Genomic DNA, 26,765 nt, shown 5'->3' on the forward strand with positions numbered 1-26,765 from the left:
TAGATTAATGCTTTTCAATAAACTTGGGAAATTCCCAGACATTATTTCTTTCTATATATATTTTTTCTGCTCCTTTCTCTTCATCTTCTCCTTTTATTTATTTTTATTTTTAATTTTTTTTGGCCACGCCACGTGACTTGTGGGATCTCAGTTCCCCAACCAGGGATTGAACCTGGGCCACGGCAGTGAAAGCCCGGAATCCTGACCACTGGGCCACCAAGGAACTCCCCATCCTTGCCTTTTGATCCTTCCATTATGCATATGAGCAGAATGGTGTTCCACATTTCTCTGAAACTGTTCATTTTTTCTCATTCTTTTTTCTCTCTGTTTTTTGGATTGTGTAATCTACTTCAGCCTATCTTCAAGTTTGCTATTTCTGTCTTTTGCTGGGTCAGAGCTGCTGTTGAGCTCCTCTCTTAGTTACTGTACTTTTCAACTCCACAACATACCTTTGGTTCTTTTTTGTAATTTCTATCTGTTGATATCCTTTATTTGATGTGACATTGTCATCACACATTCCCTTACTTCTTTAATCATGGTTTCCTTTAGTCTTTGAACATATTTATAATGGCTACTTTGGAGGCTTTTTCTGTTAAATTTGAAATTTGGTTGCTCTCACAGACAGTTTCTGTTGCCTGCTTTTTTTCTGGTGTATGGATCATACTTACCTGTTAATTCGCATGCCATATATATATATATATGAAACAACATATGTATTGTTAGAAACTGGATGTTTTTGATCATATACTGGAGCAATTCTGGCTCCTGGTCCAACCCGTCTGGGGCTTGTTATTATTTACTTGTTTGTTTGTTTGGTGACTGGAAAGATTATTTCAGTGGTCTGTTCCCACCACCTCCTGACAGTGTGAAGCCTCTGATGTTGCTTCTCAGAGGGTGCAGCTTTGGATATGCCCACAGTCACCTTTGGATGACAGTGGTTTTGGCAGGGCTCTCTTTGACTCTGTCTTTTCCTGGCCCCACTCAGCTGTTAAGCTCTGGTAGTTGCCATCTGATGACTCTATTGTTTTCAACAATGCCCTGGGGCATAAATTTTCTCCACAGACTGATCCACTCATATTAGGGCTCCTTTGAAAGGATAGTTCCTGAGATCAGTGTTTGAGATTTGTTCTTACAAGAGGAGGGCTCCTCCCAGCTGTCTCTGTTCCCAGTTCTCGTCAGCAAATTCTTTAGCCTACAGTTTAGCCTATATCTCCAATAAATCCACCCCTCTCCTCCCAATTGCCTTTCACCAGAACTTTCATTGTTTTTCAGAGAGCCCTTAGTCTTAAACTTCTTCACATTCTGTTGCAAATAAAATAATTTCCTTTGGGGAGAGGTTCAAAACTCTCTAAAGCCTGCTTCTCCTACCAGGCAGGAACTCTGAGCTATGGTTCTGGAGTTGGAGGTGGGGACGATGATCTTCTTCTCTTTGAGTGACACCCCCATTTTAGGAGCTGAGCACTTGGTGGAGGGATGGCAGTAGCCTCGTGCCTTCTTGGCTTGCCTCTCCCAGAGTATAACTGCTGTCTTATAAGCTAGGGAAATGGAAGTCAGGTCCCCAGTATGCTCAGTGGCTCTGCATCCAAGGTGAAGTCCCTGCCCCGTGAGTGGGGGCTGGGTGGAAGTAGGGAGGCCCACTTCTTTGCTGGATTCACCTAGAACTTAGCTTTAGCAACAGGTAACTGGAAGAAGGAGGAGACATAGCCTTCCAACTGGGAGCTTGGGGACGAGGGAGCCCTGTGTTCTCGGCTGCACCAGTCTGGAATGGAGTTTCTGTCTTACTGATTTGGAAGTGGGGAGAGAGAGAGGGAGCAAGTGTTAATTAAAATACTACAGACTCTCACTGTTCTTACTGAGTTTTAGTACATCTTCTTGAGCAAATGTTTCTTCATTTGCTGTATGCCCTAGGACAATTTCTAGAGACTTTGAATGATTGCTTTTTTTTTACGGTATCAGAGATTATATATTTGCATTTTCCAAGTTTTCTGTGATAATGAAAATTACTTGTCATCCATAAAAACATGCTTATTAAAAAAACCCAAATAACCTAGAAGTAGATGAAGTAAATTACGTAAAGCCCCCTTTCATTCCTCCTCTCCCAATCCTAGTGCCTTGGGCAGAGGAAACCATCAACATCTTGATATGCATTATTACAGACTTTTTTCTAGGCATGCACAGACACACACATGCCATATATATGTAAACAGGTCCATAACCATATAAACATAAACAGGAGTGTGCAGTTCAGTATTATTGTGCAACTTGTTTTTCATATCACTATGTCTTAGATATATTTTCATGTCCACACTATAGAGCTCTTTTTATCTGCTGCAGAGTATTGCCTGGTAGGAGTTGGTATGTATTACTTCAACAATTTCTTCATTTATGTACAATTATGTTGTTTCAAAAAATGCTTCGATACACATACTTATACCTGACTCCTAGGACTTGCGTGAAGATTTCTTCAGGTTGGATGCCTACAGTCAGAGCTGTTAAATCAGAGGCTGGACACCTTTTAAGTATTGATATACACTGCCAAATTGTCCACCTGAAAAGCAACATGGATTTATACTTTCTCCAACAATGACAGAGTGCTCATTATCTCCAGCACTAGTTATTACCAGTCCTTTCATAGCTGCCTTTTCAAGGGATGGGAAAATGGTATTCATTTTAATTTTTGACTGCTTATGAAGTTGAAAGTTTATACATGTTTGTTTATATTTCTTCTTTTTTTTTTTTTTTTTTTTTTAAGTTTCAAACTATTTATTCATCAGTGTAAACCCCATCACAATACACCAACATGATTTTGTGCATTTAAAGGGGAAATATTTCCTGGTTAAGTGGAAAATTGTGCGGATGGCTTCTGGAAGACCTTCATTCTAAGCAGCTTTATAGTGAAACATTTCATTTAGAAGTCTGGACCTTCTTTCTTCAGTTTGCTGTAATCTACATTCACTGAGTAGAACTTGTACTGATCATTGGGACCCAGTTTGTTCCAGGGTTCTGGGTTATTCTTTTTGTCCCAACTGACATCTGGATTGAACAATGCCAGGCGCAAAACATACAGTGCTGCTCCAGTACCTCCCGCTCCAATAAATATGAAGAGGGGGATCAACTTTCGTGTGCCAGGCCAAACCCCACAATGCAAGGCGTGGAAGGTCAGAGCTCAAGGTCGCTAGGATGCTTCTTGGCCTGACCGATGATCTGGCGGATCATGGCTGCGACAGAAGCCTCGACTCCAGACGGAGAGAACGTCAAACTCGCAAGGCCCGGGACTCTATATTTCTTCTTTATAAAAATATTTTTATATCTTTTGCTCATCTTTTGTTTGGTTTCTAGGTGCTTTTATATTAAGGATCTTTAACTTTTTGTTATATGTCACATAATGAATGATTGTTTTTAAAAAATAACTTTTGCCACTTTCACTGGAGAGTGGGTCTATGGAGCTTCTCACACTGTCAAGCCAGAAGTCCCCTCTAACTCATCAGTTTTTAAAAACATTCTTACCCATAACACATTCTATCCAGTGCTGTGTATTCATCCTATGTAAATGTAGCAGTACTGACCCCAAGAAGATAATCCTTTCTGTTTGGGGAAATATTTTTAAATAGTGATCTATTTCTATCCCCCTTTCATAAGATTTCCCCAGCAGTAGTCCTTGGCTAGCTTGGATACTTTGGTCCTGATAGTTTGCAAGACTGGAGATGTCAAAATTTCTTAGTCTTTGCCATTCTGGCCAGGTACCTAGCAAGTTGCAACTTCAGATGCTGCCTCTAGGATTTGATCTGTGTCATGTGACCAATGTCATGGCCTGAGGACATCAAAGATGATTCCATGACAAGGACTAAGCTTTATCATTGACCTCAGAGAGATTCTCTGTACCTGCATGTGTGCTGAGTACTAGATATATAGGAGTAAAAGGAAAGGTGAAGTTGCTGCCTTAGAAGAAATTCCTCTAGTTGTGGAAATAGCCATGTAAACAGATGAGGATTCTGCAGTAGGATAAGTGGATACTGTGATGGAGTCATGGATACTGTGATGGAGTCATGGAAGAGAAAGACCTAAGTTAGTTTTACCCATGTACAGAGTTGCTGATACGTCATTTGGGTCCGAAGAGATGATGGGAGAAGGAGAGTGTTTTAGCTAAGGGAACAGTATGTGCAAAGACATGAGACTGGTCAAGAGCCTGGTACTTTCAGAGAACTTCAAGTATTTCATCATCATTGGGGTTGGGAGGAAGTGACAGTTGATGTGGCAAAGAAGGCAGGGAGGGTCTTGCCAAGGTTGTGAAATTTCTGTTTTAAATGGAGTTAAAGCTTTCAAAGTAAGAATCATAGAGTAGAATGGAAAGGGCCTTAGAGGTCAGTAGATTACAGTGCCTTGTCTATTGCTGATCACTTGGCACATGGTCTTCATGTAGCAAGCACTTAGGAAATATCTGTCTTCTACCTCCTCTGTGTGTCTCCTTTACATATGAGAGATCAGCATCACTGTAATAGTGGGCTCCGGGATTGCACATTCTTAGTATCTTTATATTCCTCTTATAGTATATTAAATGTATTAATATTTAGGAGAGCTCAATTCATACATAGGAGAGCTTATTTTGTGCCAGGTACTATTCTAAGTCCTTTATGTGAATTAATCCATTTATAATACCCACAATATAAGAGTATTATGAAGTTTGTACTATTATGTCCATTTTACAAATGATGTGACTAATACAGTGAAAGTGAGTGGTAGAACCAGGATTCAAACCCAGGCAGCCTGGCTCTAGAATCAAGCTCTAAACCATCATGTTACACTGAACCCAAGCCAGTGTAACCCTCTGGCCCCTAGCTGGATATCTTTGTTTTAGATTGGCTGGCAATGTGGGGACCTTTTTCTTTCTTCTGTATAGTAGACATAATAGGCATTGACTACCTACTGTAAGCTAAGCATTCTCCTGGGTGTTCTAGGGCAAGCTCAAGTGAGAGATACTCATTCAGTTATTTAATAACCACATACCTTGCTCTGTGCCAGGCTCTATGCTTGGAGATTGGCTTACAGAGCTAAATTAATTATTTATTTAGGTGTTCCAGAAAATTTGCAAGATGCTGGATAAAGAGATAAGTGACAAATAAAACACAATTTCTATATTTGAGTTGCTTAGGGGGAGTAAAAAGGGGGTAATTAAATAGTAATTATGGTATAATGGGATAAATACTGTCATAGATATATACCCTGAGGACTAAGAGCACAAATAGGATAGGGCAGTTAATTTGCTTGGGAGAGGTCTGGAAAACTTCACAGAGGCAGTGACTTTTTCTTCAGCAGATAAAGAGAAGGAGAAACATTTTAAATGGAGCACCTTGTGTAAAGGAAAAAGAGCATGGTCTAGTTTGTTCAAGGAGCCTGAAGTGGCTTGATGTATCTAGAGCAAATGTTGGCAAACTTTTTCTATAAAGGGCCAGATAGTCAATATTTTAGGCTTTGCTGGCCACACAGTCTCTGTCACAACGACTCAAGTCTGCCTTTGAAGCATGAAAGCAGCTATAGACAGTGCATAAATGAATGAATGTGTCTGAGTTCCAATAAAACTTTATTTACAAAAACAAGCAGCAAGCTGGATTTGGCCCATGGCCGTAGTTTCCTGACCCCTGGCCTGGAGTGTAGATGTCTGATAGGGAGGGAGAATGGCCAGGAAGCTGACTGGAAAGTTAGTCTATGGGCCAGATTGTAAAAGGCCTTGAATGTAAGGCCAAGAGGCTAGGGCTTTATCCTATTGGTAATGGGGAGTCATGAGATTTTAAGTAGGTACGTTGGTATCGTTAGATTTATACTTTACAAAGGTCATTCTGGTGACTAGTGTGGTAGATGGACTGGCAGAAGTGAGACTAGATGTACAAAGGTGAGTGAGAAATGACTGTCCTCTCCCTGACCTTGAGCAATAGCTTCTGGTCTCACTGAGGACAGATTTTTCACCCCTGAGATATCCATGTCCCAGCATTCTGTACCAATGACATTCAGAGCTGTTGTAGCTAAAATCTGGGTCCTTGCTAGATGTTCACGTGGTGAACAAGAGTTGGGAAGCTTCTCAGATCTGGGGCATGTGTGTTGTGGGTTCTAAACATTGTACGTGTGGGGAAGTGGGAGTGGTGGTGTTGTGGTGTGGTTTGGGAGACATGGAGCGTGAGCAGTGGGGAACAAGGGTGGAAAGGGGAAGGAGGAGTAATTGCTTCCAGGGAAGAACCCAGGAGACCCGCCTGATTCCCACACCCAAAGATGTGCTGCTCCTCTTCCAGCTTTACCTCAGTGAATTCTGTTCCCTGATGAAGCTGGCTGGCCTCTTTTGTTGGGAATTCTAGAGAGATGTCTCCCCTCCTGTCTGCTCTCACCCACACCCCTTCACTACTGCTTCACTTGGGATGGGGTTGCATGCTTTGTGCCACTGCCAGGGAGATCACTTTTCTGAGCTTATAGAACTAAATATACCTAGTAAGAACTGGTCCCTTGGCTCTTCAGAGAGCTGTTGAGCTGCAGCTCTAGCCAATGCTGTATTCCCCCTGGTAAGGCAGGACTTTCAGGGAGCCTCCTTAGACCTTCCTGAGAGAAGACCTGCTTGTTCTGAGTCCGAAATAGTAAATCCTTGTTGTGGGAGCCAAAAGTTGCCTCTTTGGTTTTGTTTTGGTTTTGCTTTTTGTTGCTTTTAAATTTTGTCTTATATCAGACATTAGCCATTAGCTGGATGTGGGACAGTGTTCAGAGCAATATGTGATAATGCCTACCTCAAGTATATTGGACATCAAAGTTCTAGTTCTGTACAACTTTCTTGTATGCTATGTTTATGGCTGGGTAACTGGGATCGTCTATCAGAGGGTATATGGTTTGGTAGGGGAGATAGACGCATACAAGACTGATTAGGGTATACACAGGGACCGTGGGAGCACGGTCATAATCATCTTTGATCAAGAATAATCATCTTTGATCAAGAAGCCCTTGTTGGGCTTCCCTGGTGGTGCAGTGGTTAAGAATCCACCTGCCAATGCAGGGGACACGGGTTCGAGCCCTGGTCCAGGAAGATCCCACATGCCACGGAGCAACTAAGCCCGTGCACCACAACTACTGAGCCTGCGCTCTAGAGCCTGTGAGCCACAACTGCTGAGCCCGCGTGCTGCAACTGCCGAAGCCCACGTGCCTAGAGCCCGTGTTCCACAACAAGGGAAGCCACTGCAGTGAGAAGCCCGCGCACCGCAACAAAGAGTAGCCCCCGCTTGCCGCAACTAGAGAAAGCCCACACACAGCAACGAAGACCCAATGTAGCCAAAAATAAATAACTAAAATAAAAAATTTTTTTTTAAATTAAGAAAAAAAAAAGCCCTCGTTATCTTCCTCAGGACCAACTGCCCCACCTCTAAGCTGCCCCAAATTGCGACATATGTATAATACTGTTTGATAGGGGCAATTAATTTTTTCTTAATTTTAAGTAAAATATAAACAAAAACATCTTCATAAAATGTTGCATTATAAAATTAATTTGTAATAAACGATCTACATAAAAACAATGTGCTTGCTTTGCAAACACAACCTCATGACAAGTCCCTTAGCCACCACCCTCCCTTCCAATCAAATTGTAGCCCTTAAGCCTCTCCCAAATAAAATTCCAGAGTTGTCACTGGAGCTCAGTGTTCCTAGACCTTTAAATTGTTTTTTTAAAGAGAGCTGGACTTTTGGGGTGAAATTTGATTTTTAAAAAAAATATTTATTTATTTATTTATTTGGCTGTGCTGGGTCTTAGTTGTGGCATGCGGGATCTTCATTGCGGCATGCAGGATCTTTTTAGTTGTGGCATGTGGGCTCCTCTAGTTGTGGCTTGCAGGCTCTTAGTTGCGGCATGTGGGATCTAGTTCCTTGACTAGGGATCGAACCCAGGCCCCCTGCGTTGGGAGTGTGGAGTCTTAACCACTGGACCACCAGGGAAGTCCCTGAAATTGGATTTTTAAATATAGTTTCAATTTATAAAATGCTCTGTGGGCCATTAAAAGACATGTGCAAAGGCAGTTTATGACTTGTGCAAACATGACTCATTTAATCCTTATCACACTCAAATGAGAGGGATAATTAGCCCTCATTTTGAGGGGAATACAGGCTCAGAGATGCTAAGTAGCTTGCCCAAAAGTCACATAGGAAGTGGTCTGTTTCTAAAGGTTCTGAACTCTTTATATTTACAGTACACCGCCTTTCCTCCCCTTAAAGCCTCAGCTCGGTGCTTTGTGACCACCTAGAGGGGTGGGATAGGGAGGGTGGGAGGGAGAAGCAAGAGGGGGGAGATATGGGGATATGTGTATATGTATAGCTGATTCACTTTGTTATACAGCAGAAACTAACACACCATTGTAAAGCAATTATACTCCAATAAAGACGTTAAAAAAAAAAAAAAAGAAAAAAGCCTGCTTGTTGCAGCCGCACTTCCTTGTTCTCTAAAGAGGGTCCACCCAGCACCTGGCCCTTCCTTCAGGTATAGCTTCTGTCAGCCCACACTCCTCGTTTGGCACCACCTTCTTGCTGGCCTTGTTTTCTGACCTTACTCTTTCTTTGCATGCTTTGTGGCACCAGCAGAGCCTGATGTGAGCCCCTGTGCAGGTACTCCTTGCAGTTTCTTCCCATGAACGTCTCTGCTCTCCGTACACCTCAATGACCAGACTTGGCTATAAAAAGCAGTCTATTTCTTGTTGGCTCCCTAAAAGTAGCTGGTATGTCTCATCACATGGTTTCCTGAAGTTAACTGATAATGGTAGAAAATCCTCTTCCTTGGAGATTTTGGCATTTCTGCTCCTAAGGCCTGCATGTGACAAGTGTTTCTCTAGTCTTAGATTAAGAGGGTCTGGGTTAGAGCCTAGGAGGACTAAAGTAGGGTATACCTTAAAGGACGCCTGATGAATCAAAACTAAGAAAATTATGAAGATTAGAAATTTGATCTCTGTGAAGTTTATGCAAAACCTGACAACTTCTCATTATATCCACATTACTACTTTGTTTCAAGCCACCATTAGCTCACATCTTGATTATTGCAATTGCCACCTGGTTTCCCCGCATCTGCCCTTGTCCTCCTATAGTCTGCTTCTCAACACAGCGTTCAGAGAAATGCTTTTAAAAATGTAAATGCGATCGTGTCGCATATCTCTTCAAATTCCTCCAACAGCTTCCATCTCAGAGTAAAAGTCAAAGTCCTCATGATGACCTACAAAGGTCTTTATGATCTGGACCCCTGTTGCTTCCCTGAGTTCATCTCCTACTAGTTACCACCTCACTTGTTTCTCTTTGGCCACACTGACCTCCTTGATATTCCTTGAACATACTTGTTCTTGGCTCAGGGCCTTTGCATTTGCCATTTTCTGTTCTTGGGATACTCTTCCAGTTATCCTGCTTGCCTTTCTCCAACATCTCCTTCAGATATTTGCTTAAAAGTCACTTTCTTAATGAGACTTTCCTTGACACCTCTAATGAAGATGATAAATCACTAATACCACTACTCTTGGCCTTCCCTCTTGACCTTCCCTGCTTTATACAAATTATTGTCTCTCTCACCCAAATTGGTTGTTAGCTCAATGAGGACAAAGATTTTTGTCTGTTTTGTTTACTATTTACTGCATTTCTAGTGCCCGGAACATAGAAATCTTATATTTGTTGAATAAATGAATGAATGAATTTCTGCCTCCAGACTGACTGTCTCAGACTGCTTGTAACTGTGTCTTCCCTGATATGTCCTAGTGTCTGGTGTTTAAGGTCCAGTGATCTCATCACTTAGGTCCCCAGTGAGAGTAATCAGACTCTCAATAAAATTAACAAAATTGTTTTAAAATTCATTTTGAAAAATAAGTAACTGAGATTGATAAGAAATGTTCTGAAATAAAAGAGCCATGGAAAGAGGGGGTCAAGACATTAGAAAAATTTTAAAAGCATAAAATAAAATTAAATTAAATTAAAATAAAAAGTATAATAAAATAGTCAAGTGCTAGCACGAAAATATGGTTTAGTGCAAAAGAATGGAGAGGCTAGAAATATACCCAACTATATGTAGTTGTTATTACTTTATAATTACTTCTTATTAAATAGCATTTTTCCAAAAAAGGAATAAAAGACAGATAATTTTTTTTAAGGTCTAAGGCATTTATTTATTTATTTATTTATTTTATTGAAGTATAGGTGATTTACAATGTTGTGCTAGTTTCTGGTATACAGCAAAGTGATTCAGTTTTTTATATATTGATATATTTATGTGTATATATGTGTGTGTGTATATATATATTCTTTTTCATAGTTTTTTCCATTATAGGTTTTTACAAGGTTTTGAATATAGTTCCCTGTGCTATACAGTTGGACCTTGTTCTTTATCTATTTTATATATAGTAGTTTTTATCTGCTAATCCCAAACTCCTAATTTATCCCCCCCACCCCAATTTCTCCTTTGGTAACCGTAAGTTTGTTTTCTATGTCTGTGAGTCTGTTTCTGTTTTGTAAGTAAGTTTGTTTGTATCAGTTTTTTAGATTCCACATATAGGTGATATCATATGATATTTGTCTTTCTCTGACTTACTTCACTTAGTATGATAATCTCTAGGTCCATCCATTGCTGCAAATGGCATTATTTCATTCTTTTCTTATGGCTGAGTAATATTCCATTGTGTATATATACCACATCTTCTTTATCCATTCATCTGTCAGTGGACATTTAGGTTGCTTCCATGGAAAGACAGATAATTTAATAAATGGAGTTGGGATGCTGGTAGCAATTTGGGAAAAAAATGTTAAGAGTCACAATTTATAGCATACAATACATTGGATGTTAGGTGGTCTAAAGGGCTGACTATTAAAAAGTCCAAACATGTTAAATACTTCAGTCAGCTAACCTTTCCAAGAACTGACAAAATCTCCTTGCTCTGGGCCCTTCACCATGTCACTTACCTAATTCTTATTAAAAAGTAGATTCTCTCGCCAATTTCAAATGAGACATTGGGGAGCTGGAGAACCTAACCCACACATGTCAGAAGGAACCTGAGTTTAGTTGTGGGCGGAGGACACAGAGAACTGTTAAACTTAGGCACTGCTCTTCACTCCTCATCTCGCCGGAGGTCTTGACTTCCCTTCAGGATTCTAGCCTCCATGGGAATGTAGCTAGGCTGTACCTATACCCCAGGTAGTAGACTGCACTAGAGCTGCACTCCAGTATGTAGCTATTAGCCATATGTGGCCATTTAAACTTAAATGTAAATTAATTTTTAAAAAATTTCAGTTCTTTAGTCATACTAGCCACATTATGAGTGCTCAATAGCTGCCTGTGCCTAGTGACAGTTGTTTGGACAGGACAGACATTGAACCTTTCCATTATTGCAGAAAGTTGTATTGGACAGTGCTACGTTATAGTTGTGGACATTGTCAAGCTCCTTGTGCTCAGCAGCCTATACCCTGACTAGGGTGAGAGTACTCCAGTGTGGTCTCTCTTCAAACTTCTCTCCTGAGTCTTTAAGCCCAGATGTCTTATGTCTGAAAAACCCAGGGTAGAAAATCATCCCTCGATTATGGGTTTAAGGAATCTGGGACCATTCTTTCAATCGTCTATTCATTTAGTCAACAACATTTACTGACATTATTCTGGGTCAGACCCTTTCCTTTCTTGGACCCTGGGGATAATGAAAGGTGGATAAGAGACATTTCCTGAAAATTCTACTAAAATGTGTTCTTGTGAGAGTAGTGATCAGCGTTGCATATTTCTTTGATGTTTGAGACTCTGTGGAAAGCAGTGATCACTGTTCAATCTTATACATACTAATGTGGTTAAGGATTGGGCTGAATGAGTATCTGTGAAATTAATTACCAGTTAAATTTCTAAAAGCTTTGATTTCTTTTGCTTTTCTTTTTTCTTGTAAAAGTATAGTGTGAAAAAAAATCCACATAACTAAAGGACAGCATATGCAGTACAGGGGAAAAGTTTAGACTATAAAGTCAGATACCTTGGGTTGGAGTACTAACTCTATCATTTATCAGCTGTAACCTTGGGCAGATGTTTCAGTTATCTAATGCTGCATAACAAACTTCCCCCAAACTTAGTGGCTCCAAACAACAAAAACATTTATTTTATCATGTTTCTGCAATCTTGGCTTGGCTTATCAGGGACAGTTCCTGTGTGTCCACTTGGCATCAGGTGAAGTAACTCAAAATCTAGGGGCTAGAATCACCTGAAGTCTCAGTCACTCACATGTCTGACTCCTGGGCTGGAAGACTCAGACAGCTTGGGCTGCTCAGACATTGCTAGCTCTAAATAGTCTTTACACGTGATCTCTCCAGAATGATAGCCTCAGGGTAGCCAGGCTTCTTACATGGTGGCTCAGAGCTCCCAAGGCATGTGTCCCCAAAGGGAGTGAGCCAGGTGGAATCTATATTGCCTCTTCTAACCTAGCCTGGGAAGTCATTTGACATCATTACTGCCACATTCTGTTTGTTAGAAGATGAGTCATTAATGTCAGCCTATATTCAAGGGCAGAGGAATTCAACTTTTATGGAAGGATTGTCAAAGAATTGTGGACATATTTTAAAATTGTCACAGCAAGTAATTTAATCTCTTTAAACTTAATGTTTTGAGAATTTGGGGCAAACTGTGTTCTTTAAGACTATTACTGTTCTTGGACTTCCCTGGTGGCTCAGTGGTTAAGAATCTGCCTGCCAGTGCAGGGGACACGGGTTCGAGCCCTGGCCCAGGAAGATCCCACATGCTGCAGAGCAACTAAGCCCATGCGCCACAACTACTGAGCCTTGCTCTAGAGCCCACGAGCCACAACTACTGAGCTTGCGTGCTACAACTACTGAAGCCCGCACGCCTAGAGCCCGTGCTCCGCAACAAGAGAAGCCACCGCAATGAGAAACCCGCGCACCTCAACGAAGAGTAGCCCCCGCTCGCCGCAACTAAAGAAAAGCCTGCGAGCAGCAGCGAAGACCCAATGCAGCCTAAATAAATAAATAAATAAATAAATAAAGACTGTTACTATTCTCATTTGTAAAATAAGTGTGATAATTCATTAGTTGTGAAGATTAGATGAGAAAATAGAAGCTCTTGGAATGTTGCTTAGTGTGTAAATGAATGCTCAAAAGTTGTTAATTCTTCCTTTTCCATAATTAAAAAAATATGAGGAAGGAATTTCTTACGTTTATTTTTTTCTCAAGCGAAACATATAACAAAGAAGAAAGGGCAGTCTAGTTAGTAAGTCGGACATATTCACATGGAAGAATACATGGATGATGTGATACACTTGTACATCCGGCAGGTGGGATGTGCTGTGGGTAGCGAGGTGACCTGTGAGGAGATCTTAGTGGGTTGGCTCCCAGGTATCTCTTGTGACTTGTGTGCTTTCCCTTGCAGTTCCTGAGGGAAGACCTCAATTACCACGACCCAACGGTGAAACACAGCACCTTCCATGGTGAGGATAAGCTCATCAGCGTAGAGGACTTGTGGAAGGCATGGAAGTCTTCAGAAGGTAATAGGCAGCCTGGTTATCAATCCTAGTTGCCGGAAGGTTTAGAGAAGAGAGAAGAAGATGGGTAGCAATTTGGCCTTTAAAGGACATGAGTATAAAATGCTTAGTAAAGAGCAAATTACTGAAATGGTTCTACATACAGTCACTGAATAGAGACTGTATAGAGACTGAATAAGACTGAAGAGAGTCACTGAGCTGAGAATGGGGGAAGATGCTCCAAACAGAGTTGGAGTTGTTCTCATTAGAATTCTTATCGAATTCTATCCTATCCCTACACCTCTCCTTACCAGCTGCCCCCATCCCCCGAAGGAATCTCACAGCTTTGGCTGCTTCATCTCCAGAGACAGGGAGCTTGCTTGCCTTTTGAGGCAGCCCCTTTCTTCTGAAGCTCCCCACTTGGTCCTGGCTCTGCTGAGTCCTAGATGATTCAAAGGTTGGGTCAAAGTACAGTTGAACTCTCTCCCAAGTCTTCTCTTCCAGGTTAAATAGCCCTAGTTCTTTGAAGAAAACATTTTTTTCCAGCCTCCTCTTCATCTTGGTCTCCTGCGTGTGGACACTTTTGTTAATGTCTTTCTTAGATCATGGCTCCTACAGTTGGACACAGACCCCCAGGTGTGGTTTGATCAGCACAGAGCTGAGCAGGACCATCCGCTTCTCAGTTCTGGACCCTGTGTGTCTGTTAATGCAGTCTGATTAGATACTGGTACCTTCAGCAGTCAAATCACTCTGCTGACTCATGTTGAACTTATTAAATTAAAACTTTAGCTCTTTAGATCTTTTTCATGTGTGAGACTGCTAAACCATGATTACCTTTTTTTTTTTTTTCTCCTAGAGCATTTGCTTCAGAATTCTGAGTGAAAGAGCATGTCTAATTGTATGAGGCTTGACAGGGAAGGAAAAAACAGTGCCTTAGCCTCCTTTCCATTTGTGTCTATGGCTAGAGCTTCCTTTGATACCAATAAAAATGGAAGCAATCTCTCCCATGGGTCTCTTAGGGTATGTCTTGATGCTAAAAGAAGAGTTAAAAATAAGTGACCACCAGCATTCTGGTTTTTCGGATGAGGAACCTTAGGCCTAAATTTATTTATTTATTTTATTTAAAAAAATTTTTTTTAACATCTTTATTGGAGTATAATTGCTTTACAATGGTGTGTTAGTTTCTGCTTTATAACAAAGTGAATCAGCTATACCTATACATATATCCCCATATCTCCTCCCTCAGGCCTAAATTTATAAAGTTACCTGGTCATTGTATTTAGTAAATAGTGGAGCCAGGACTTAGACCTGGACCTTCTGCTCTCTAGGCCAATGCTTTTCCATACCACCTTGGTTGAAAGCACTGGTCTGGTTGTAGAGAAGACCAGTTTTGGTAGGAATGAGGCAGTTTCTATTTTTGTTTAAATTCTTACCTAGGGGGCTTCCTTGGTGGCATAGTGGTTAAGAATCTGCCTGCCAGTGCAGGGGACACAGGTTTGAGCCCTGGTCTGGGAAGATCCCACATGCTGCGGAGCAATTAAGCCTGTGTGCCACAACTACTGAGCCCGTGTGCCACAACTACTGGAGCCCGTGTGCCTAGAGCCCGTGCTCCACAACAAGAGAAGCCACCACAATGAGAAGCCCGAACCCCGCAAGGAAGAGTAGCCCCTGCTTGCCGCAACTAGAGAAAGCCCGTGTGCAGGAACGAAGACCCAATGCAGCCAAAAATAAATAAATTAAATAAATTTTAAAAGAAAATTCTTACCTAGGATTATGGAATTTCATTTCTGGAAGGGATCATCTATAATATAGATGGAGAACATTAGATTTAAACAGGAAGACCTGGATTTTTTAAAAAAATATTTTATTTATTTGGCTGCTCTGGGTCTTAGTTGTGGTATGCGGGATCTTTGTTGCTGCTTGTGGGATCTTCATTGTGGCATGTGGGCTCTTTAGTTGAGGCATGCAGGATCTTTTAGTTGCAGCATGCGGGATCTAGTTCTCTGACCAGGGATCGAACCTGTCCCCCCTGCACTGGGAGCATGGAGTCCTAATCAGTGGACCACCAAGGAAGTCCCAGGAAGACCTGGATTCTAATCCTGGTTGTAGGATGGACAGGCTGATGCTTGTTAACTCTGTTTTTATCAATTTAGAAAAAGCATAATTTAGCTATATAGATAGCTTTCTGGAAATTGTTATCCTTGTGGGGGCTTTTGTTTAATAGCTCCTGAGCAACTCAGGCTGTCTACTGATGAGAGATCAAGCACAGAAATGATCTTTGGAATGATACCAGCACTGCCAGGAAAAATCTTCTAACAGTACCATTTAATTTTAGTTTTCTTCTTTTTCTGTAATAACTTGAGGCCATGGCGCCTGGGTTTTAAGAGTGGGTGTCAAAAGTAGGAACTTAGAATGAAAGATGGCAGGGAGAGCATTCCTGGCCTTCTCTGAAAGCCAAAGAGAAGTAGCTGGGAAGGGAAAGTGACCAAGAGAGGGCAGAAACAGAGGGATTAAATCATAGTATTAGAAAACAGCTCAAGACAATTTTCTGGTAAGAACTTTATTTCTGGACTCAGCAACTAATTGGAACACTTCCAAGCATGTTCTAAATGACAGGAAGATGGGAGACAATGGAGTGAGTTTTGCAGAGTTGGTACCCATTACTGATGAGCAGAGAAAAACATTTCAATGCACAGTGATGTAGCTCATAGCTAAGCTAGAAGTGATATATATGTACCATTTTAGGATTTGCTCACCATGTGTCATGCCTGATGGTTTGACAAACTAAAAGTGAGAATCTTCTTGTGTACTATTTCTCCCAACAGTTTGTTTCATTATTCCAAGTAAGGCCCCTAATCTCTCTGGAGTTACGATCTCCAGAGCTACAAAAAGCATATACTATTCTGTCACTGGCTCACACTGGCTGGCCTGAGTTTTTCTAGATGATGTAGATATCAGCAGTGGTCATTTGTATTCAGAACATTAGCTGACTAATGCCAGTACCACTATGTGATTAATGTTGTTAACATTGTCTGACTAATGTTGGGGCCAGTCTTTTCTCTGTGTTATTTAGATTTAAGCAGAAAAGCCTGATAATCTCTACATTAGCCAGCTCTGGACTTTAATAATAAAAACAACAACAACAACTACAAAACTACTCTAGTGTTTATATCGTATTTAATATGTGCTAGGCAGTATTCTGAGTGCTTTACAAATATTAACTCTTATTTCTTACAAAAAGCTTATGAAGTATAAATATTACGATTGTCTCCATTTACAGATGAGGAAGATGAAGCAGAAAGAGAGTGATTAAGTGAAATAATGTAATGCAATTTTGTCATTAACTATCCAGGGTTAGTGCAGACTTCATAAGAAAAAGGCACAATACCTAACAAGAATACTGTCACTTCAGACACCAAACTAGCCATAAGCTCTGGGTGTTCCCAGACCACCTGTGCTCTGACCAACTGGCTACAAAATCAGGGGTTCCCACAATCCCCTCAGGTTTAATAATTTATTAAATAACTCTCAGGATTCAGGGAAGTGCTATGCTTATGATTACAATTTCATTATAAAGGATAAAAATTAGGACCAGCAAAAAGAAGACACCCATATGGCAAAGTCTTGTAGGGTCCTGAATGTGGAGCTTCTGTGTCCTCTCCCCATGGAATCAGGACATAGTGCCCTCCTGGCACATCAGTCATCAATGCAACCATGAAGTTCAACTGAGCCTCATTGTCCAGAGTTTTTATTGGGGTTTCCTATAACTTAGGCATGATTGATTGACCACATGATTGAACTCAATGGCCAGCCTTCTATTCCTCCCCAAAGGCCAGGCTGATATCACCTGGCTCAAAGCCCCAGTCCTCTAGTCACATGGTTGATCTTTCTGGTGACCAGCCCCCACCCAGAATCATCTCATTAGCATGAACTCAAGTGTGACCCAAGGGCCCACCAAGAATAACAAAGATACTCCTATAATCAGGGAAATTGACCTAAAGACAAAAACCAGCCAAATTCTTTATTATACAAAATTAAGTCATTAAGTAAGGAAGAGCTGAACTAGTAGAGCTGAGGAAGAGTTGAGAACAAGGGCAACTCCAGGGATCCCAGCAGCAGGGACTAGGGGATTGGCCTCTTCTAATTAGTAACTCTCATGTGTCTCGGCTACATTCATTCTTCATCTCTAAGTGTCTTTGCTCAAGAGTCAGATACAGTGGAAGGAGAATCAGATTGGCATAGTTTGGATCACAGACTTATGTAGGGTAGTAACAGTGAGAGAAGAGAGTATGTGTGTGTGGGAAGAGTTGGAGGGTGCTGCAAATTCCAATCTCTCTAAGATCCTTGAGGTAGGGAGAGTAGCAGTTCTTTAACAGAAGAGATGCCAGGTGAATTTTGTAGAATCTTTGAGCAGTAGAATTGTTGTATGTATCTTTGAGCCAATGGAAACAGTAACTATGCCCTTTGTAGTGAGGGGTGGTGGGAGGCATTGACCTAAGAGGATTCCCTTCTAAAGCATGGCTTCCATTCTTCTAAACAAAGTGCAGTATTACTATTTCTTCTCCCTTTTCGTGGACATGAGATTTAAAAAGATGTTGTCTGCCAAACAAAGCATATTTCTTAATAATTTCTTTACCCATTTTTATGGATCAAAGGCACCTTAACCATCAATTTTGATTCTAACTAAAGAGTATGATTCCAGCTAAAAGCAAAATAACCTGGTATTCTAGTGTCACTCTGAACTTTGTGTTGAGATGTTTTTGTTTTTTTTTAAAAATAAATTTATTTCTTTATTTATTTCTGGCTGCACTGGGTCTTTGTTGCTGCACACGGGCTTTCTCTAGTTGCGGTGAGCAGGGGCTACTCTTCGTTGGAGTGTGCAGGCTTCTCACTGTAGTGGCTTCTCTTGTTGCGGAGCATGGGCTCTAGGCACATGGGCTCAGTACTTGTGGCACACAGGCTTAGTTGCTCTGCAGCATGTGGGATCTTCCCAGACCAGGGATTGAACCCGTGTCCCCTGCATTGGCAGGCGGGTTCTTAACCACTGCATCACCAGGGAACTCCCGAGAAGATGTTTGTTTTCTACTAGGCTTTTGGAAATAAGAAAATAAGCTGACAGATCTCCTGTCTGTTCGTTTGTAGGACAGGATTTTTCGTAGGAGCAGTAGAGCAGTACTGGAGAACCAGGAGGGTTTTAGGGAGAAAACTCAGAAGAACTGTCCTCTCTGTTGACATAACACAGGGGACCAGGTGGCATTGGACTTTTGCATAAACCATTTCAAAAGTCAGATCAATATAAAAGAGTTGGCATCCCCTTTTTGCTTTTACATAAACCTGACGAGAGATCTATTTATTCTGTTCTTTTAGCTATTTAAAAATTACTTTGCTAAGTGAATCATCAAGTCATTTAGTTAAATTCCTCAACCATAGTTGTTTGTTGCTATATTTTTTGGGAAAAAGGTACAACTCGCTTTTTCTTTCTCTTACATTCTTTCAGATATAAATACAAAATGACCATGATGTGTTAAATCATTACATCAACGCTGGTTGCTTTTTGTTATCTGAAGAAAATGAACTTATCACAGTCATTTTCTATTTATATTACATAGCTATTTGAGGGTAAAATGTCTCACTTGTATCCACATTTAATAAAGGAAACAGCATCTCTTACCTATTTCTGTTCCCAAGTCCTGAGGATTCTACCTCTTTAATATATTTTATGTGCATCTCCTATGATACTGTTTTAGCTCAACTTCCTCTTTTTTTTTTTTATTTTTATTTATTTATTTATTTATTTTTGGCTGTGTTGGGTCTTCGTTGCTGCGCGCGGGCTTTCTCTAGTTGCGGCGAGCGGGGGCTACTCTTCGTTGCGGTGTGCGGGCTTCCTCATTGCAGTGGCTTCTCTTATTGTGGAGCACGGGCTCTAGGCGCACGGACTTCAGTAGTTGCGGCACACGGGCTCTAGAGCACAGGCTCAGTAGTTGTGGCACATGAGCTTAGTTGCTCTGCAGCGTGTGGGATTTTCCCGGACCGGGGGTCGAACCCGTATCCCCTGCATTGGCAGGCGGATTCTCAACCACTGCACCACTGGGGAAGCCCTCAACTTCCTCTTTTGAAAGAGATTTATTGAGTTGTAATTGACAATAAAATAAGGTATAAATATTTAAAGTGTACAATTTTCAAAGTTCTGACACATGTATACAACTGTGAAACCATCACCACAATCAAGATAGTGAATGTATTCATCACCCCTACAATTTTTCTCACAGCCTTTTGTGATCTCTCCCCTCCTACCTCTCAGACAACTACTGATCTTTCAGCTGCTATAGGCATGTTTGCATTTTGTAGAATTTTATATACATGGAACCATATAATATATACTTAAAAAATTGGCTTCTTCCACTTAGCATAATTATTTTGAGATTTATTCATATTGTTGCATATATAAATATTTTATTTATTTTTATTGCTGAGTAGTAGTCCATTGTCTAAATATACCACAATTTGTTTATCCATCACTTGCTGATAGACATTTGAGTTATTTCCAGTTTTTGGTTATTACAAATAAAGCTTCAATGAACATTCATGTACAAGTCTTTCTATGGGCACATATTTTCTTTTCTCTTAGGTAAATATCTAGTAATGGAATGGCTAGATCACATGGTAGGTATATATTTTTAAAAAACTGTTGGACTGTCTTCAAAGTAGTTGTATCATTTTACATTCCCAGCAGCAATGTATGACTTTCAGTGCTTCCACATCCTCACCAGCACTTGGTATGGTCAGTCTTCTAAATTTTAGCTATTCTAATAGTGTAGTGTTATCACATAGTGGTTTTATTTTGCATTTACCTGATGACTAATGATGTTGGGCATCTTTTCATGTGCTTTAATTGCCATTCATATATCTTTTTTGGTGGATTATCTGTCCAAATCTTATGTCTTTTTAAAAATTGGGTTGTTTGTTTTCTTATTGTTAAGTTTTGAGAGTCCTTTATGTATTCTGGATATAAATCCTTCATGAGATGTATGCTTTGCAAAGATTTTCTCTCAGTCTGTGGCTTATCATCCTCTTTACAGTGTCTTTTAAAGAACAGAAAGTTTTAATTTTTCTGAAGTCCAGTTTATCAATTTGTTCTTTTATGGATCATGCTTTTGGTATCATGTATAAGGAATCTTTGCCTAACCCAAGCTTACACAAACATTTTCTCCTACCTTCCCTTCTAGAAGTTTTACAGTTTTAGGTTTTACATTTAGGCCTATGATCTGTTTTGTATTAATTTTTGTATATGGTATTAAGTATGGATTTTAGTTCTTTTTTGTGCTTGTGGATGTCCCAATTGTTCTGGAACCATTTGTTGAAAATTCTATCCTTTCTCCACTGCATTGCCTTGCACCTTTTGTCAAAAATCAGTTGTCCATATAAACATGGGTTTATTTATGAACTCTCTATTCTTTTTTTTTTTTTTTTTATGGCTGTGTTGGGTCTTCGTTTCTGTGCGAGGGCTTTCTCTAGTTGCGGCAAGTGGGGGCCACTCTTCATCGCGGTGCACGCGCCTCTCACTATCGCAGCCTCTCTTGTTGCGGAGCACAGGCTCCAGACGCGCAGGCTCAGTAATTGTGGCTCACGGGCCTAGTTGCTCCGTGGCACGTGGGATCTTCCCAGACCAGGGCTCGAACCCGTGTCCCCTGCATTGGCAGGCAGATTCTCAACCACTGCGCCACCAGGGAAGCCCCCGAACTCTCTATTCTGATCTACTGATCTATTTGTCTGTCTTTATGTCAATGCCATGCTATTTTGATTACAATAGCCTTATAGTTATTCTTTCAGTCAGATAGTATTAGCCCTCCAACTTTGTTTTTCTTTTTCAAAGTTGTTTTGGCTGTTTGTCCTTGAACCCGCTTGTCAATTTCTACAAAAAACCCTACTGGGATTTTGACTGAGATTGCATCAGATCTATAGATTAGTTTGAGAGAGCTGACATCTTAACAATATTTAGTTTTCTGACCTATGGACAATGTATATCTCTCCATTTATTCAGGAGATAACACTTTCTCTCAGCAATGTTTTGTAGTTTTCAGGATACAGGTCTTTCATATATTTTGTCATATTTATTTCTAAGCATTTCATAGGTTTTGTTCCTGTTGTAAATAGTATTTTTAAAATTGTGGGAAAATATGCATAACATACATTTTACTATTAAATGGTATTAAAAATTTAATTCCTGATTGTTTCTTTATATAGAAATATAATTGATTTTATATATTGATCTTGTATTCTGCAACATTGCTAAACTCACTTATCAGTAGGATACCATCAGATTTTCAAATTAGACAATCATGTCTGCTGGTAAAGAAAGTTTAACTTTTTCTTTTCCAACCAGGATGCCTTTAAAAAATCTTTTTCTTATTTGATTGCCCTAGTTAGTATCACCAGTACAGTGTTGAAGAGAAGTGGTAAGAGCAGACATCTTCGTCTTATTTCTGATATTAAAGGGAAAGCATTCAGTCTTTCGCCATTAAATATAACATTCACTGTGGGTTTTTTTTGTTTGTTTGTTTTTGTAAAAGATCTTTGTTAGATCAAGGAAGCTGCCTTCTATTCCTAGTTTTCTGAGCGCTTTGATCAGAAATGCATGTTGGATTTTATCAAATGAGTTTACTGTGTCTTTTGAGATGATTGCCTGGTTTTTATATTTTTGTTTGCTAATGTGATAAATTATATTGACTGATTTTTCCATGTTAAACTAACTGCATTCTTGGGATAAACCCCACTTTGTCATCTTCTTAATATATGGTTGGATTTTACTTTTAAAAAATTTTATTTTTTTATTTTTCTATTAAAATGTTTAAATGGAAGTATAGTTTATTTACAGTATTATATTAGTTTCAGGTGTACAGCATAGTGATTTAGTGTTTTTTACAGATTGTACTCCATTAAAAGTTATTACAAGGTAATGGCTATGATTTCCTGAGCTATACAATATATCCTTGTTGCTTATCTATTTTATACATAGTAGTTTGTATCTCTTAATCCCACATCCCTAATTTTCCCCTTTCTCCCCTTCCCTCTTCCATTTGGTAACCACTAGTTTGTTTTCTATATTTCCTACTTGCTAAAACTTTGTTTCAAACTTGTGCACCTTTGTTAGTGAAGGATATTGGTTTGTCATTTTCTTTTCTTGAAATATCTTTGTTTTCGGTATCAGGATAATGCTGGCCTCATAGAATGCGTTGGGAAGTATTCCTCTTCAATTTTTTCAGAAGATTTCATACAGAATTGTTATATTTTTCCTTGAATATTTGGGAGAATTCACCAGTAAAGCCATTTGAGCCTGGTGTTTTCCTTGTGGGACGGGTTTTTTTTTTTTTTTTTTCCTACAGTATCAGTTTCTTTAATAGGTATAGGTTATTTACTTCTTCTCTAGTGAGCTTTCCTAGTTTGTGTCTTCAAGGCATTTGTCCATTACATTAAGTTGTCAAATTTACTGGCATACATTTGCTCATAACATTCCCTTATTATTCTTTTAATATGCCTTAAATCTGTAATGATGTCTCATTCCTGATGTTGGTAATTTGTGTCTTCTCTCTTTTTTCTACTGATCTTGTTAGATTTTATTAATTTTATTGATCTTCTCAAAGAATCAGTATTTGGTTTCAAGGATTTTCTCTTGTTGTTTAATTTCATTGACTTTTACTTTGAACTTTATTTCTTCTGCTTACTTAGGGTTTAATTTGCTCTTTTTTTCTACTTCGTTAGGTGGAAGCTAAGGATATTGATTCAAGATCTTTCTTTTTTTTTCTAATATAGGCGTTTAGTGCTATAAATTTCCTCTAGACCGTGCTTTAGCAGCATTTCACAAATTCTAGTGTGTTGTGGTTTTTTGCTTTTTTCCAACTGATTTATTCATAGCATAGACAGAGTGAAAATATCTAAAATGAAAACACAACTGATGTTAAATGCTTATTTTCACCTTTTTGGGGGGCCTGATACAGTCTTTAATAACTTAGCATCCCTTAATGTGTTCCAACTTGAGGGATTATTTTTGCCTTAGAAATGCATACCTCTGAAATCTGTCTTATATCTTAGTATTGGTTCTTCACTATCTTAGATGATGTGTTTTGTTTTTATTTTCATTCAGCTTAAAATACTTTGTTTCCTTTTTGATATCTTCTTTGATTCATGAATTATTGAGAAGCAAGTTATTTAGTTTCCAAATATTGGGGATTTTTTTAGAGATTTTTCTGTTATTGATTTGCATTTCAAATCCATTGTGGTGTGAGGACATACTTTATATTTAATATTTTAAAAATATTTTAAGACTTTTAAAAAAATGTACCTGAACATGATCTATCTTGGTAAATGTTCCATGTGCCCTTGGCATTTGTTGGGTAGAGTGTTCTATAAAATTCAGTCTGGCCATGTTGGTTTATGGTTGTTCAAGTCTACTATTTCTTTGCTGATTTTCTGCCTACTTGTTCTATCAATTAACGAGAGAGGAGTATTTAAATTTCCAACTATAATTGTGGATTTACCTATTTCTCCTTGCAATTAATTCTGTGAGTTTTTGCTTCATGTCTTTTGAAAGTCTGTTAACTAGGTGCATACAGATTTAGGATTATTATGTCTTCTTGATTAGCTGACCTCTTTATTATTATGAAATGACCTTCTTTATCCCTGGTAATATTCTTTGCCTTGAAATCTACTTTGATATTAATATAGCTTTCTTTTGAGAATTGTTAGTTTGGTGTTTCTTTTTCCATCTATTTATTTTTAACCTATTTGTGCTTTTCTATTTAAAGTGCATTTCTTATAGACAGCATATGGTTGAGCCCGATTTTGTTTTTTGCAATAAGACAGTCTCTGCCTTTTAATTGGGGTGTTTAAACCATTTACATTGAATATGTTTATTAATATGGTTAGATCTGAGTCCATTATCTTGCTGTTCATTTCCTGTTTTTCCCATCTGTTCTTTGTTCGCTCTTCCTTATTTTCTACCCTCTTTTGGATTAATGAGTATTTTTTATAATTCCAGTTTATCTTCTTTGTTGGCTTAACTTTTTGCTTTGTTATTTTAGTGGTTGTTTTAGGAGATAAAATATACATCTTTAACTTATCACAGTCTATTTTCAAGAGATAATAGTACCTCTTGCCACATATAGTATAAGAACCTCCCAACAGTGTATTTCCATTTCTGCCCTCTCAACCTTAGTTTCACTCTCTGCACAGTGGCCTGGAAATTTTCTCACAGCCATAAGCTGGGGCAGTTGTATGATTTGCCTCATTTGTTTACCAGCTCTCAAGATCACTGTCCATTGTAGGCTGATGTCCAGTGTCTTGAAAACCATTGTTTCATATGTTTTGTCTTTTTTTTTTTTTGGTTGTTTCATGAGGCAGGGTGAATTCCATCCCTGTTACTTCATCTTGGCCTGAAGCAGAAGTCTTAGTTTAATCATCTTTTGCTTTGCTTGAATGTTTTCATACTATTCTTCTTGGCCCAGTCTAAATCTACTGCAGTTTGTACTTTAGTTGGTTCCAGAGAGATCTTTCTAAAATAAATATCTGACCAGGTCTCTGCTTTTCAGTGGCTCCCCATTTCTTTTTTAAATAATGAAACAAACATGCTAAGACACCAAATTTCCGTGTGGAGTAAATATTACTAAATGGAACCTGGAGAAATAAAGGTATTGTGAAAAATTTTACAAGTAAATTCCTACATAATCATATATAGTAACCATATATTATTTTGAAAAGATAAATATTGATTTTTCTATTGGTCAGGTAACAATTTGTATAGAACTAGCTTTTAATTTAAATCACAACTGCTGTCTCATTTGGAACTCAATAAAATATTGAAAGCTCAGTAGTTGTTGACAAAATTAATTATTACAGGGCTTCCCTGGTGGCGCAGTGGTCAAGAATCCGCCTGCCAATGCAGGGGACACGGGTTCGAGCCCTGGTCTGGGAAGATCCCACATGCCGCAGAGTAACTAAACCCGTGAGCCACAACTACTGAGCCTGCGCTCTAGAGCCCGTGAGCCACAACTGCTGAGCCCGTGTGCTGCAACTGCTGAAGCCTGCGTGCCTGGAGCCCGTGCTCCATGACAAGAGAAGCCATCGCAATAAGAAGCCCACGCACCACAATGAAGAGTAGCCCCTGCTTACCACAACTAGAGAAAGCCCGCTCGCAGCAACGAAGATCCAACGCAGCCAAAAATAAAATAAATAAATTTATTAAAAAAGATTAATTATTACAGAAAATGCCACTGATTTTTTCATGTTTATCTATGAGATGTTAGTCAGGTGCATTGACATTAAATGCCCACTTGTAATCTCAAAATGAATTACCTCAATTAGGAAAAAAAGATCAATATGTACATATATGTAAAAATCTGGTTGTCTTCTCTTATATTCTGAGAATTTCTTAATATTTTCATGCTGCCATTCCTTACTCACCTCTGTAGTATTGGCCTCAGTAGGTACTGTTTCTCTCTTCCAGTTTGTGCAAACATGCCTGCAAAAAACAAACAAACAAAATTAACTGAGTACTTTCTACATACCAGGCATTGTGCCAGTTTACTTTAGCATACCAGGCTCAGGCTCATTTCTGTGCTCCACTTATTTTCATATTTTCTACCACTGTTTATCACACCTCCTTCTCTGTACCTGCACTGATTTATCTGCAGTTATTACGATATGCCATACTCTTTCATCCCTTGATGCTTTCTCATATACTGTACCCTCTGTCTTCCTTTGTTGATCTGGTTAAATTCTACTTGATAATTAAGACTCAATTTAAGTATACCCTTCTTTAGGAAATCTTCCCTGAAAACCACAGGCTAGGTTAGGTGCCTTCTGTGTTCCCACAGCCTCTTTACATTTATCTCGTCACAGCACTTAGCACACTAATTGCAACTATCTGTTCCCCTGCCTTTTTATTTCCCCACCAGACTGCTTGAGGGCATTATCTTATATGATTGCATATCTTAACACATAGCTGAGGACCTGGCCCAGAGCAGGGATGTGGAAGACAGGTGTTTGTCCTTGGGTCTGCCATTGTGTGATGTTATACAAGTTGTTTTGCTCATTCAACATTCCAAAGTCTAGGTTCCCTTACTACTCTGCAGCCATGATGCTAGTCTTTCTCTAATCTGGTCTCTGCTAGCCACGTAGCTTCTTTATAGGTGGTGTTCACTAGTATGTCCTTTCGGGCTCTGGCAGACTTGGTTTTTGCCAGGTAGCCTAGTGGGCCTATCACATGAGGCCTAAGTAAAAGGGCCAGAT

General features: G+C 39.4%; 1 protein-coding gene across 3 annotated transcripts in view; it reads left to right on the top strand.

Annotated features, from left to right (window-relative positions):
- STIM1 (stromal interaction molecule 1) overlaps positions 1-26,765 on the top strand; it is a 199,518-nt gene that overhangs the window by 131,233 nt on the left and 41,520 nt on the right. For all 3 annotated transcript variants that reach the window (XM_059930928.1, XM_059930929.1, XM_059930930.1), the window contains exon 3: positions 13,391-13,505. In XM_059930928.1, coding sequence (XP_059786911.1) covers positions 13,391-13,505 — 115 coding nt within the window. The remainder of the gene's footprint in view (positions 1-13,390; positions 13,506-26,765) is intronic.

This window comes from Balaenoptera ricei, chromosome 8 (genome assembly GCF_028023285.1).
Source record: "Balaenoptera ricei isolate mBalRic1 chromosome 8, mBalRic1.hap2, whole genome shotgun sequence".
NCBI lineage: Eukaryota > Metazoa > Chordata > Mammalia > Artiodactyla > Balaenopteridae > Balaenoptera > Balaenoptera ricei.